Source organism: Lagopus muta, chromosome 5, assembly GCF_023343835.1.
Source record: "Lagopus muta isolate bLagMut1 chromosome 5, bLagMut1 primary, whole genome shotgun sequence".
NCBI lineage: Eukaryota > Metazoa > Chordata > Aves > Galliformes > Phasianidae > Lagopus > Lagopus muta.
In genome coordinates, this window is record NC_064437.1 from 17,058,707 (window position 1) to 17,073,234 (window position 14,528).

General features: G+C 37.6%; 1 protein-coding gene across 5 annotated transcripts in view; it reads right to left on the reverse strand.

Moving 5' to 3' along the window:
• The window catches only part of DPYD (dihydropyrimidine dehydrogenase), a 327,299-nt gene that overhangs the window by 52,221 nt on the left and 260,550 nt on the right, over positions 1-14,528 (reverse strand). For all 5 annotated transcript variants that reach the window (XM_048943871.1, XM_048943873.1, XM_048943869.1 and 2 more), the window contains exon 19: positions 10,212-10,354. In XM_048943871.1, the coding sequence (XP_048799828.1) occupies positions 10,212-10,354 (143 nt within the window). The remainder of the gene's footprint in view (positions 1-10,211; positions 10,355-14,528) is intronic.

Genomic DNA, 14,528 nt, shown 5'->3' on the forward strand with positions numbered 1-14,528 from the left:
TAAAAGTGCTGATCGTGATCATCTTCACCCAGAAAACAAATATGATTCCACATGCCTTGAGCACTGAGCAGTGTGGAGACAGCCTCATAATCAGCCATCTACAGCAAATTGTATCATTGTACTCTAGATCCATAAAATGAAAGATAGCGTTGAAAGCAGATGAACTAACTCCCCTGTGTAAACAGTGCAATCACATGCACAGGCTCTCCATCTTTAAATATATTTTGAATATCACTTCATATTTCGTTCGTTAACACCTAAAGGTCTCACCTCTCTCTTACAAGTTGTGTTGTGGAAAATGAAATCTTCCCTTCCTCCCAGTGGTTCTGCAGCTGCTGGCACAGAATCAGGAGCTGTGCCAGATAGATGGAGATTTACTCAACACATTTCAATGTCCTATATCCCTCCAGTTCCTCAAAAGGTATTTCTAAAACAGATATTAGTTAAATTGCTCAGACCCAGAGGTTTGATGTCAAAAGCCAGACAGCCCCATAACACACTTGGTCAGAAGTCAGTAACATTTTTAAGATTATTTACTTATTTATTTACTTTGTGAGCTAAACAACAAAAACTCCATCCTGTCTTGACTGGAGACAGTAAGCTTTTCCATTTTTGGAAATGCCTGTTTGTCAGAAGCGAGAGTGGCTCTAGGTAGACACGCTTTTCAGAAAGGAACTGTATCCTGAAAAAATGTGTGGAAAAAGTTTCAGAATTGCCAATACGTGCTGTTTGACAAGATGAAATGCAACAGCCCCGTTTAGCTTTAAAATGTCTGTTTTGCAATCTAAGTTAATTGGAACGAAATGTCGAAACTAAAATATGCTGCAAAGCAATTGAAACAAAATTTTGATTCACTTAAATAATATTTTTTCTTTAACACACTTTTTTAGAAATCTTATTATCAGTTAAAATGAAAAAGCATTTCCATCATGAAACTTTCCTGTGACAGAATAACTATTTCTTGGTCATCGGCTTCTCCCTGTGCATCTTTCCTGTGGCCTCTTATCTGCAGGAGGGTAAACACATCGGTAAGGCAGAGGCTCATTAATGCGTAGATTATTCAGGTTAGAGCTGCTGATTTTTTCAACCCAAGACAGTGAATCAGGCTCAGCAGGGACTTGAACCCAGATCTATTTTGATTAAATAAAATTTGTCAATGAGGAACAGTTTCCTCAAAGAAGTTTTTAACAAACTCTAATGAGAGCCATCTACTAAGGGACGTCATCCTGTGACCAGAATTCTGAAAGCTTCCTACTTCTCCAAATCAAACAGAAAAGCAATTTTTTCATTTTGGAACCTCAGTTCAGTCCTGCAATGATTAACCCCTCATCCTTGTGAGTCTTTCTCTCTACTACTGTCACATTTTATTTCAGTTAAAATTACTTTCATCCTTTATCAGCTTGCCTGTACGAATTTGTGCAGCAGCTGCTGTGTCCATTGAAGAGTGAGATTCATGTGAATAAAATAGTTCTGACCCTCTGAGTCCTCCGTGTCTGAGATAAAAACCCACTTCCACATTTCCTTGGGGATTGTTTTACCTATCTCTGTCCAAAAAATAAATATCAGCAAGAAAAGCAGTGACATAACTCAGATACTGAAGGAAATTAAACCTTTTCTTAAATGTACTGCCAGCTTCAGAAAAATGGTTTCTCTGTTTGTTTTTTTCATTCAAATCACGTGGATAAAAGGGCATCTCTGCAGACAGATCAAGCTGTGTCAGAGGGCTTATGTTGTAGCAAGAAAAATACTTCAAAAGGCATTGGGGCTCCCAATCCCAGATTGCTTCCTCCATCCTGGGCAGAAAAAAAAGGCTCTTCTACCTCTGAGGGAACCAGTGGAATGGTCACCTGGTCTTGTTAAACTGCAATCAGCCCTGCACCAATCCAAGCTGGTGCACAGCCCACAGTCTGCAGGATCAACAGAGCTGTGGCAATACAAAATGGAAAATTTCTTGCTTGCGTACATTCTTTGTACGGCTGATAATGTTTCCCAGAAAAACGTCTCTGACAGCACAGCTTTGCAATCCTGAATGTTTTGCGTTTTCCCTTGCAGGAAAATCAAGCCCTCTGCCAATACAATAAGTGTAATTTAAAAGAAAATACGGGAAATTCTCTAATTAATGGAGATGGCAGTAACAAGAAAAGAAACTCAGCATTTTCCACTGTGCTTATCTTTCCTTCTCTTTACATTTTCAATATCCAGTATGAGTTGGATATATTTTCAGTTTGATTTCCAGTCACTTCCACGTTGAAACCCAAGAGTAACTTTGTCTACAACAAAACTAGAAAGCCAAATTTCTTTTGAAAAGTCATCTCCATGTTGCTTCTACTTTGTAAACTTCTAAACAAAATCACTTGACATCAATTCACACCATGTCCTTTTATCTGCAGAGAGGACAGGTCTGTGCTCGTTCAGACAGTGGCAGTGTGAATCCACACCAGCAGTGTGTATCCACATTAAAAATAGAAACAGCATTGAAAAGAGAAACAGTATTGTGGATCCTTGGGATACGGAGGTAGAGACAGCGCTGCTAAAGCAATTATTATTTGCATGTCTTCAGCTCTGAAGTCACCAAGCCACCAGACCCAGGGTGGACACCTGGGTAGAGAAGGGAAGGGGAAACTCAGTGTCCCCAGTTGCAAGAGTGAGGGACAGATCCTCTGCAGGGGCTGGGAGCAACTGCCACAGGACAGCATTTGAACTAATGCTCCATTGAGACCTAATTTTTATTAAATAATTATTACCATTCAGTGATAGTTAAACCTACTTTGCATGAGAATCCATTATAAGAATGAAAAATGGCAATTGTTATGGAATGAGCTTGAATTCATTCTTACAAATTTATGAAATAACAATTCTATCTATGCAGACCTCATTTACTAGCTGGTAAAATGAGTAGAAAAAAAGGAAAGCTAATAGAAAAATCCCTTAAACAGCTCCAAACAAAATGTAAAAACTACTGCAAAACTGCACAAAATAAAAGGCGTTGTTAGCTTGGAGTTCAGTCCAGAACTTTATGACATGATGATTTGAATACTGAACCTTATCATTAAAAGTGGCAAAAAAAATAAAAGTAAACATCAATAATGAAAACCTGTTACAACCTTATATTTTTATCCATGACCAAGGAACTTTCTAGAATTTTTTGTCTGAGAAATTGAGATTTCCACTGAAAGGAATTCTCACCAGCAATTAGCAATTTCCATTTCAAGTATATTTAACAGAGCAAGTGTGGCAGTCCTCTAATGACTTTTTTTATTAACAAAAGAAGACAGACAGTTGAGAACAGGTTGAGTTTCTCTAATTAGCACTGAGCAGAGAAAAAAGCAGAAAATAACGAAATGTTTATTAGAAGGATCACTGTATGTATCTCTGTCCCAACTTCTCTCTCTTTCACATCCCTTTTTCTTTTGATTTTATTTCGACATGTTCAAACAGCACTTTGTTCCCTCTTTTGTTTCTCCATGTACTGCAAATTTCAGCTCTGCAAAGAAGGGCCACTCCATTCAGTGCCACAGCCATTGAAGACTTTTTTAAGCATGCGGCTCTGTGAGCAGCAGAGCTAATGATACCTGGCTTCCAGCAGGTCTGTGTCTCCTGGTTGGGTTCTCTGACGTCTAATAAGGTGTGACTGCCAATTAAAGGCTTTCCTGTGGCTGACACAGCCCTGGCAGTGCTGTCCCATGTGGATTCTCAGAGGTCTAATGGAGGTGAGCCTATAGCATGATCGTTCTTACAGTGAAGGAATGCAGGTACAAACTCTCCACTGAGTGTCTTTTTCATTTTTCCAAAACTTGTTATTGTAAAATAATTTCTATCTTCTGCCAAATTTCAAATAAAATGGCTGCAAAGTTCAAATGTGTCTGAGGATACTCAAAAGGATGTACAAACACATTGAGCTTCTTTGGGAACATAGGCTTTAGCAGTTTTTAAATCTCTTCTTCTACCTGAGGATATTCTTATCTAAATCAAAAGACTTACATGTGAAAGGTGTGTTTGCCTTAAGTGGCATTTTGCTTCCTTAAAATTATTGGTCTATAAAAAATATTAAAAATATATGAAAAATAAAGAGCTATTTTTTGAATCTGTCTGTCTCTCAGTTGTACAGTTCTGGCGGCCTGCATCCAGCAACCTATTCGTTGGCGAACAGCTTTGTACAGGTTTTGTTCTTCTGCCCCGAGCCACAGTGTGCATCAGGTGTGTGCTGCCAACTGATGCTGAAGCACACCTGTTCTGTCACCAGGAGCAGAGCTCTCTGAGGCAAACCTCCCTGCCAACATAACGAAAAACCTCTGCTCCCCAGTGCAGTGTATGGGTGGCAGGGGCTGAGTGGGGTGGGCAGGAGAAGCCCAGCCATAGAGACTGCACCCTGTGCTGGAGACTTGCTTGCAACCTGACTTCACATTCCCCACACAGAGCTGAGATTAGACACAGGGAATCGCTGAGCCCTTCTTCTGCATTCAAAGTCGCTGTTATTCAACACAAGATGAAATAGTTTTCAAGGTAGAAATTGGAACTCCAAAACAGTGGGCCTGTTCTATCACTGCCCTGCTCCATCAGCCCTGTGATTATGACCTCTTACTCCCCATACCACTAAAGGGCATAAGCAGTAATTCATTCCTGGATAAGATATTTTTGGCCTCAGCTAGTCCGCACTTATCTCAATATCAATGCCTTCACTGACTTGAGCAGACACCAAGATGCGCTTAAAAAACCACTAATTAAGTGCACAGAGAACTGGCTCTCTGTTTCACAGTTCTGTAGCCTATAAAAACATGGAAAAATTGCATCAGAGACCTTAAGAAGAATTAAAAAAAAAAAAGGGGGGGGAAAAATATGGTAAATCATTACAGGATACATTTACTTCAGAGATTTTGTGGGGTTTTTTTTTCTTTTTCTTTTTTTTTTTTTTTGTTTGTATTTTTGCGCTTGGGGATGAGAAAATGATAGCATTTAAATATTAAGACATGACATAATCTTTATGACTTTTTTCGTATCATTTTAGTGATTATATTTTCAGAGCCTTGCTTGTATTTTCTGACATCCAGGACACTTTATATCTCATGGAAGGGTTCCTTGCAGGGTTTCATATTTGTACAAACAGAATAAGACCACTCACTCGGAGTTCATATCCTACTACTTTGCAATGGGAAAGCTTGTTTATTCATGCACAAGGGGCCATCCCTCTGTTACAAAATCTCCCAGCTAAAAACTTCAGTAAAATGCCTGCTGAAGAAACAATAATGATCTAACTGTCCCAAATCCCTTGAGACTCTGGCTCCACAGAGGTACCAACAAGAAATCTCCTTGAAAATGTTACAAAAAATACAAGCAGTCTCATAGAAACAACTGTGTTCCACACTGGGGGCAGATTTTATCTTGCAGAAGCAAAAAAATGGTGGTTTCCCATGGAAAATATTTCCAGATGGGGTTTTGATCTTGGTCTGACCCCTGAGATGCCATGCAGAGCTAGCATGGAGAGGAGGGCACGGACAGAGCCAGCCTCACACAGCTGCCCCAGGGTACAGGCACTCCCACAGCACTCCTTGCCTGTGACAGAAGGTCCTGGTGCAAGGAGGGTGCAGCAGTACACATTGCCTTGCTGCACTGCTGCAGTGCCTTCACCCAGCCCTGTTCCAGCTGGATGCCATGAGCAGGTCTTGGGGTGACACTGATGGCTGCTCTCTGCCAGGTGGGACCATAGAAGAAGGCAGTAAATGGGTGGATTTTCAGTCTTGGCTGTGTGGTGGAAAAACTGGGGACAGGTATGTTGTCCATTTTAAAAGAACAGAAATATGCTTGAAAAGAAACACATATTCTTTTCAAGTTAATGACTAAAATTTGAGATTAGCGAACATGTTCCATACCAGAATATAATGTTAAAAGACTCTGCCATGAAAAATGTATACTTCAGAAAGTACCCCTTTGTTCTACCTTCTTTTTTTTTTTGTTACAGCTGCTAGAAATAATGACTACAGAATCTCTTTCAACAAAAGGTCATTTATGTCAATGGACAGAACACAGAGGATCAGATCACCTGCGGTAATTGCAAATTAATGCTCTACTGCTAATGCATTAACTACACAATATTGATCTACAATTGAATCATACAGGCTACTGTGAAGTGATTTTTACTTTAATATTTTTATGCTTTTATTGCTTTTTCCATAATGCATTTTCTCTTTCCAGTGGAATTTTCTATAATTGTCTCTATTTTTAATTTCCTACAGCAAGATGACTTTGAAAAATGCAAGTCTGCTTCAAAGCCTTGTAAAAATCTGACAAACCATCAATGTGTCATGCTAAATCACATACATGACGCAAAAGATGCAAAAAATTCAATATACATCTTATTTTGATTAATTGTGGCTTTAAAAAAAAGCTCACTTCTAGAAAAAGCACATATTTCAGCCCCACTGGAAGCCTATAGTAATGAACTGTACATCAAAAAGTTGCAGCTAGACATCTCTGGAGCTCTGGAGCTTTGTGTATATGAGGAATGCAGGATTGGATAAAGGAGTGCACGACAGAGTTATTTTTTTATTCCAAGCTCATACTTAAAAGGCGTTGGGGTTTGGGTGCCTTACAAAGAACTACCATCCTAAGGAATCAGCTAAAAAATCACAAAAACATTTCAGCATTTTAATGAAAAATGTTAAAAAATTGTTGCTTTTTTCCCTCACTATATCATAATATGGAATAATACGGATAAATTGCTGTATACAATTTTAATTTCAGCTACAACTGGCTACAGTGATCCAGTGTGTTTTAGAAAGCTGATGCAAAACTTCCTCACATACAAACATTTTGTCAGTAGTAGCCTAAAATGCTGCTCTCTGTTTTCTAAGGCTGGAGACAGAATGCACAGCGAATGCTGACGTTCTTTCCCAGAACCATTCCCTAACATACCTGATCAATACCATTTGAGGCTGTTAGAGCATGCATCAAAATACGGGTTCATCACCTGACTCCTTACTTGCATTCCCGTGTACTACAGTTTTTTAAATGGAAAATTAAGAATTTCCATTTTGTTAACAGAAAATAAATCCCCACATTTTAAAAGAAAAGCAATTGGAAAATAAAAACAAACAATGCAGAACTGATCACAGGTGAAATAGCTGCAGAGGCAAACCTGATCTTGGTTTTAATGGGGCTACATTTATTATTCATAAGCTTCTTCTCTAAGAGAGACCACATGGCAATTAAATCAACTCACACAAAGCCTTTGCATTTTCCTTGCTTCTGAACATCATCCTCTCATGGCAGAGAAGACACTGGACTCTTGTCCAGGCAAAACAAAGAGAAGTCAATGGCCACAGAAGCACCGCCATCCTGGGCTCTCTAGCGGTCCTCTGCAGAGGATCACTGCAGATTGTGCTGCTTAATTATATCAGACATAATGTGTTTAAATGCTGGATGAACTGACAATTTGCACCCCATTAAAACATAGCTAACAAGGGCACATCCACACACTGTTCTTTGTAACAAGGTGGTGGTAGCAGGGCCAGTGGGCAGGTTCAGGTTTTTAGCTGGGAGCACGTGAGGAGATTGCTCTCATTTGGCACAGCTGAGTGCAGAATGCATGTCCACACTGCCAAAGCCTTGGCTGTTTGCTTTCTGCCTCTGGAGCAGTCTATCACTTTTGCTGAGAAAGCAAAAGTGACCTGTCAAAGCAACAGGAGTTTTCACTGCTCAAGACAAAAGAACTGAGGCATTTGGTACCAAGGATGCTTTAAGAGAAAAATTGGGATTCAAGGAGAAGTATGTTAGGCAGCTATTTGTATGACCTTGACGTCAGAGATAACTTGTTCCAAAGATAACTTGTGAAGATGAGGTTGCCTTCTTCTGTTTATCACAAAGTATCTTGCCTGAGCAGCAAATGGATGTCTCAGTCTAGCCCCAGAGAAGTGTATTCCTTGTATAAATGTCTATACAAATTACCTGTTTCCCTCACTTTTCCATTTGCCTTTCCTTAGATGAGAGAAATTTATGGCATACTCACAATCTAGCATGACGTTTTCTAAAGACTTATTTTTAAATAAATGTAATTGAACTAGTTCAGACCCTTACATACGCAGCACTTTTACAATCCATTTATTTCAGATAAGTTCAAATGACTGCCTTACTTCAGAGAAACAAAAATAAGCCACTCAAACTGAGGATGGATTTGATCTAGAGGAGTTTTAAATCAGTTCTAGAGCTGATTAGACCGGTGAAGTCTGAATATAGTGAGAGTTTTTTTATCATCTCTGGGAAAGGCCGTTTGGAAAAAGAAATTATTCTCTGAAGCATAGAATACCATATAGATCCATTTCTGGAAGCTAGTTCCAGAGAACGTAACTATTAGTTAAAAGAAAATAATAATAGTGAATCTAAAGGGAGGCTAAAGGAAAGAAGGGGACAAACTCTTTAGCAGGGTCTGTAGCGATAGAACGAGGGGAAAAGGCTTCAAGCTCAGGGACAGTAGATTTACGTTAGATATAAGGAAAAAGTCTTTTACAATGAGGGTGGGTGAGGCTCTGGAACAGGTTATCTAGTGTTGTGGTTGATGCCCCATCCCTGGAGACTTTCAAGGGCAACTGGTAATCTTATCACAAAAGAAAATTATCTTTACCATTGTCTCATTACCAATGGTGCACAGTAGAAGAAAACAAAAAAAACAAAACAAGAAAATAAACAGCTACACAGTCTATATAAAGGAAACATACATAAATGACATTTTAAAACTTCATTTTTAGTCATCCAGAAACAGATGTAGTAGAAGTAGAACAGAAAATCGTTCTGTTATGTGTAGTTGAGATCATGTAACATTGTAATTGACAAAGTCATCAAAACTGGAGCATTATTAGCAATAATAAATGAAATACATAGCACTAAAAACATTCCCTTGCCAATCCTACTTCTTTGTTTACAAATGCTGCTCTGTAATTTGTACCATTACTTAGCACTTAAATTGAAGCTCTCAGAACATTGTGTAAAAAAGGTAGGTCTTGTGTTTGTTCATGAGAAAAGAAGTTTGAAGCATTCTCAAACAAACTTAAAAGATAGGAAATAGTATTAACAAAGCTAAAAAAAAATGTAACAAATCTATAGAATACCAGTTGTCTTCCACTTCAGCTCCCCAAAATACTAACTTTAAGCATATTAAAAAAACAAACAAACCAAAATACCAAATTGCCCTAGAATTTTTAATTATTTTTAATTGATATAGTGAACACGTGACTACTGTCAGTTGTCACCATAGCTGTGCATGAACTGAATCTAACACTGAATCTAATTCTTAATGTTGCAGTGAATTGTGAGAATGAAACCACTCCAGTCATCCCATGGAGTGACACAAAGCCAGTATCTACAGCTGCTGTTGACTTTGATGGGAACTCCACATAGAGGGGGACAAGTACCTACCAGAATATAGTGTTATATAATGGAACTATCTAACTTAACTACCATGCGCTCCTTATCGATCTGTCTAACATATGCTGCAGTGCTGCCCTGACATACCTATTAGAGCAGATAAGGGGCTGATTTCCAGCCAATTTTCTGGTATCCACATTAACAAACAAGATTCCTTTTCACAACAGGGACTACCTAACCCACCCAGTTTGTTCAGGGCTTCACAATAACCCATCAGGCAAAGTAAAGAGCTTCAACCACTGTGTGCAATCCAAAACCTTACTCAATAACTATGGCCTGCAATAACAACCCCATATGCAGGAGGTGCAGCTCTGCACCTTCTCTTACAGTAAGCATGCTTAAGAGGCACAGATTCCCAGATTAAGAAAAGTCACTTTAAATTGACTCCCAGTGAGACTCAAGTAATGTTTTTTGATATACTTCTCTCCTTGAAAAGGCTCTTTGCAGAAGACATAAAACAAGAATAAAGGATGATTGAACAGCTCAAGCTTAACACTGTGTAGGCCTTGCTTGTATGGAAAGGGAGAGATGTTTGAAATTTAAATCCTACAGATTATAGAAAAAAGTGATGACATACTCATGGACAGCCTTTTCCCAGATTGCTATTGTAGCATCCAAAGTCTTCTTTTGGAAACTCCAACTTAAAATGAATGTCTTTTAGCAAGAAACATGTCTAAAACCTGAAAACTGCTTTCAACTGTTGAAAAAAGGCCAGTATGATAATATTTGAAAGGAAGATACATTATAGCTTTAATTAAAGTTATTTTAATTTTAATGTATTAAAGAAATAAATATACCTGTAAAACTGAAGCTCCACTGTGCAGAAACTGGAGCCCACTTTCAGCAGAGTCAATGCCTCCAGTTGCTAAGATGGGAAATCCTGGAAGAGCACGGGCTATAGCAGACACTGCACGGAGCGCGATGGGCCTAATAGCATTTCCTATAGAAAAACAGAACATTGTATTAGCAGCATCAGAACACCCCCCCCTTTACACTCCCTCGTGGTAGAAAAATCAGGAAATTACATTTAATTATGAGATGCAGAGGTCATATTAATTATAAAATGATATGAACTGGGTTTCAAGTGGTATCAGTGCTTGAAAAGTATTACGATCTTGGGTGAAATAAACCAAATTGCAAAAAGATTTGGAAAACATTGCAAAGCTGCACAGTATTTTAGCTGTTGCTCAAAACAAAGCTTAGCAATATCTGAGACAGAAAACAATATTTTACCATACACTGTAGACAAAAGAGATCTATGCTTTTACATAAAGAATCAGGTTGGGTTTTTTGAGCACATATGTTGTACAAGTAAGAGGAAGCATCCCATTTCTTTATGCCTGACTAAAAATTGTTTAAAAGCACCATTTCACTGCACTTGACACTTCATCTGTCATTTAATATGTTTTCCCTTTGAATGTTTGTAGATTCGGATAATCCTTTAAGTAAGGCCCCTTAAACTATTAACATGACAGTCAGAAGCTCAAAAGAGTAAATTCATTTATGGTTGAATCTCCAAGACCACAGCTTACATTTTTCAAATGCTATATAGAGGCTGAGTCAGACAACTCCCTGCCACATTTAGAGGAATTATGATTAAAGTCACAATTTGGCTACAGCCTATTGATGGTATGCAACTATTTTAAATACTCATATAAATGCTGCTTTTTAATTGATATATGGCATGGGCAGTTGATACATTTAGCAATTTATTTTTAGGCTATTTGAGATTTCTCTGAAAAATTCCCGCATTCTTAAAAATTCTACATTATGTATAGAGAATTTTTAGGATTATTTTATGTTATCATTGGAAAACAACACCGTAGTTTAAGGGAGGGATACATTATTCCCAGAGGAACTGTCTGGCTGTCAACCTACACAAGGAAATGGAAATATACTGTGTCAGGTAACTTGGGGAAACGCTGCGATGTAAAATACTTCTGAATACTTTCCATGGGTATTGTTATAACCTTTAAAGATTTAACCTTCTAGAAGGGCAAATAACCAAAGGGTAAGAAAAAAAGAAAACCAACGCAATGAACAAAGCAAGTGGAAGAAGTAACCACAATTAAGAAGTGCAGGAAAAGAACAAATGTAAGACGATGCATCACAACTCTGCTTAAATGCCTGACAAATGTCCTAGTTTTTTCAGACAAAACTTTCTTCTTCAACCCAGCTGATCTGTGCTGATATCATTTCTCTACCTCTTGTGAAGCAGAAGGACCACAGTTTGCCAGCCATTTAGTAAAGGAGATGACTTGTCAAGATATTTCTGCATAGCAAAAAAATGGAAATTTGGTTTGTCTTAACCATTAAAAATACTCTGTGTTCAGTTCACATTGCCTTTTACAACATACCACTGTCCCTCACTACAACTCTAGCAGACAACGTTGAATGAACAGGTGATCCTGGCCTATCGGTATTATGCACACTCACATTCAAAAGCTCAGCTAAGCAGTCTCTATCAACAGCTGACCTGGATTCAATAACAAATTGCCTTCATAAACAATGGTATCTTCTGGCTTAGGACAGACACTGTTCTCAACTGCCAACCTTCCATCAGGACTCATGTGATATACTCCAGTGCCCATGCCAGTGACCAGGACTACTCATAGAATTTACACAGATAGTTCTTGCTGTTTTAACAGAAGCTACAAAGGGAAATGATGTTTTCAGCTTATAAACTGCAATTTTCTTCAATGGGCAGCCTAACCCAACATGAACTATCCTTTAGTTTTGATGGGATACTAAAGCCTAGTTCATAAAAATTACAAATCTCATTAAAAAAATAAGGAATCTAAGTATATAACAGAAAGGATCACAGAAAGGAGCTGGAGCTAAACAGAACTTTGTTCTGGATGATAATGACTATTTGTCATCATTTGAGCTAGATCAATTGTAATGAGTTTCAAAAAGGAACAGAACGATTCTCTGAAAAAGGATGAATGCTAGTACACAAACAGCAAATATTACAACAGAATTGATGGACCAGTCCTAAAGAAAGACCTGAGACAAAAAAAAAAAAAAAAAAAAAAAAAAAAAAAAAAAAAAAAAGTAACCTGGATGGTACTTCTGATGAATTTACTTGTAAAGTCTTTCAGAGGCCATACATGCTAAGACATACACTACACAGCCAAGAGTATTAAAATAAACTCAATGAAAAACACCAGCTTGTAAAATTTTTCCATGTTTGAAATTGAGGCTACAGATAAGTATCAGACTTGCTATATTGCTTTCAGGCACTGACACAGCTACTCCAATATCTCACTGTGATGTGGTAGTTATTTTTCACAAGGGTGAATGAACGCAGAAACTAGAAACTTGGAAATTATGTGTCTATAGGGAAATTTCTTCCCAATCTGCATGAGCTAAAAACTGACATATGAATTGAGACATGAAGGTTTATATTCTTTTATCTGCAATGTAACTCTAAGAGTTTGCATTCTATCAGTTTTTAAGTCTGACAGATCCTTGACCTAAATTATATCCCACAGAAAAGAGTTCCACAAGAAAACATTTACAGGATATAATTGTTCCTTTTCTCAGTCTGATTAAATTAGCCACCTTTCCACTTAGATGAAGTTCTCTGTACCATGGTCAGTGAAGAAAAAGGGACAAATGGCAGTTTATTTACATTTTCAGCACAATAGATAATCAGAAAGGCCTCCAGTCAGCCTAAGGAAAACAATTACATGATTTGACAAAGCCTAGTAGATGTGGCAAAGAAACTTAGAACTTCTTAAGGAACGCATACTTTTTAGAACTACCTGCACTTGATATCCAAAACATAAGTTATTACTTACATTTGGTAATTAGTAAGCTGGTGAAAAATTGGTACAATCACAAAAGTATTCCATTCACCTCTAATTCAACTAAATGAATTTAAAAACATTTCAGGAGTGCTTCTGATGAGTGCAAATAAGTGGCCCTACTGACAATTAAAGGGTTGACTGAGGTTCAGCATTCATCTCAGCATTTTTTTTCCTTAGCATTTGAGTCTACAGAATACAACAGAACACAAAACCATTCTCCTAGATGTTCATCTTCGTCAACAGTTCAGGAGCTTCCTTTCTGTAATAAAAAGCACTGTTCTGAAATACAATGTGGTTTACTTGCAATAGCAGATGGACTGCCTAGTGAAATGGTGAGAAAACCTTCAGATTACAGAAAGAATAAAAAAATGTAGTGGAGCCAAGCTATCAAGAAAGAAACAAAAAGAAATAAAATAGGTAATGAATTTGACCTAGAGTTTCTATTTTCCTGCATTTTCATGAGAATATCATAGAAAGGTGATAAATTTAATTACAGAGATTTGTGGAGAAGGAGTTTTTAAAAGTGAAATAAAGGAGATTTAATGCCAAATTTTAAAGGAGTTGTAAGTACTGGCTGGAATTTACAGAAAGTTATCTGATAAATCCAGTGGTATTTTAGAAGCTGAGATCCAAATAAATCCATTTGAAACAGACTTCATATACTAAAAAATAAGTGTTCACCACATACTTTGACATGCTGAGACCTGTAATTTCAATAGTTAAGCACCCGTAGCAAGAAAACTGCTGGTATGGTACTGTCTTGATAGCAGTGTTACAGATGCTACTAGACACTACATATGTTTATCGTTTGCCCTGCTATAAAATAGATTTAATAAACAAAGTCAATTTATCCAAACCTAAAACAAGGGATGAGATTGAAAAAAGAAGACAAAATTATGTGGTGGAGATGCCATGCTATTTTATGTCGAACACTACTCTTTCCAGTCTCTCATTTAGAACAAATACTGTTACATAAAGACTTCAGCAATGAAAAACTGTATAATGCAAAAGTCCATGATCCATTTTCTAGCTGTAGAAGAAAGCAGGGTTTTGTTTGTTCCTTTCTGTTTTTCTTTTTTTGTTTGTTTGAATAAAAGGTCAGATTTTTCATTACTATCAGGGACTGAGATAAAGGAAATTCAAGAGGCAGAACAGAAGAAGCACAACATACACCAGTCAAAAACCTTGACTAGTTCAACAAAGGTAGGCAGTGCTACTTTTGTCCTAAGGACACAAGCTGATGCTAAACTGATGAGAGATATTCTACCTGATTATTTGTTTGATCATTTAATTTTCCATGGG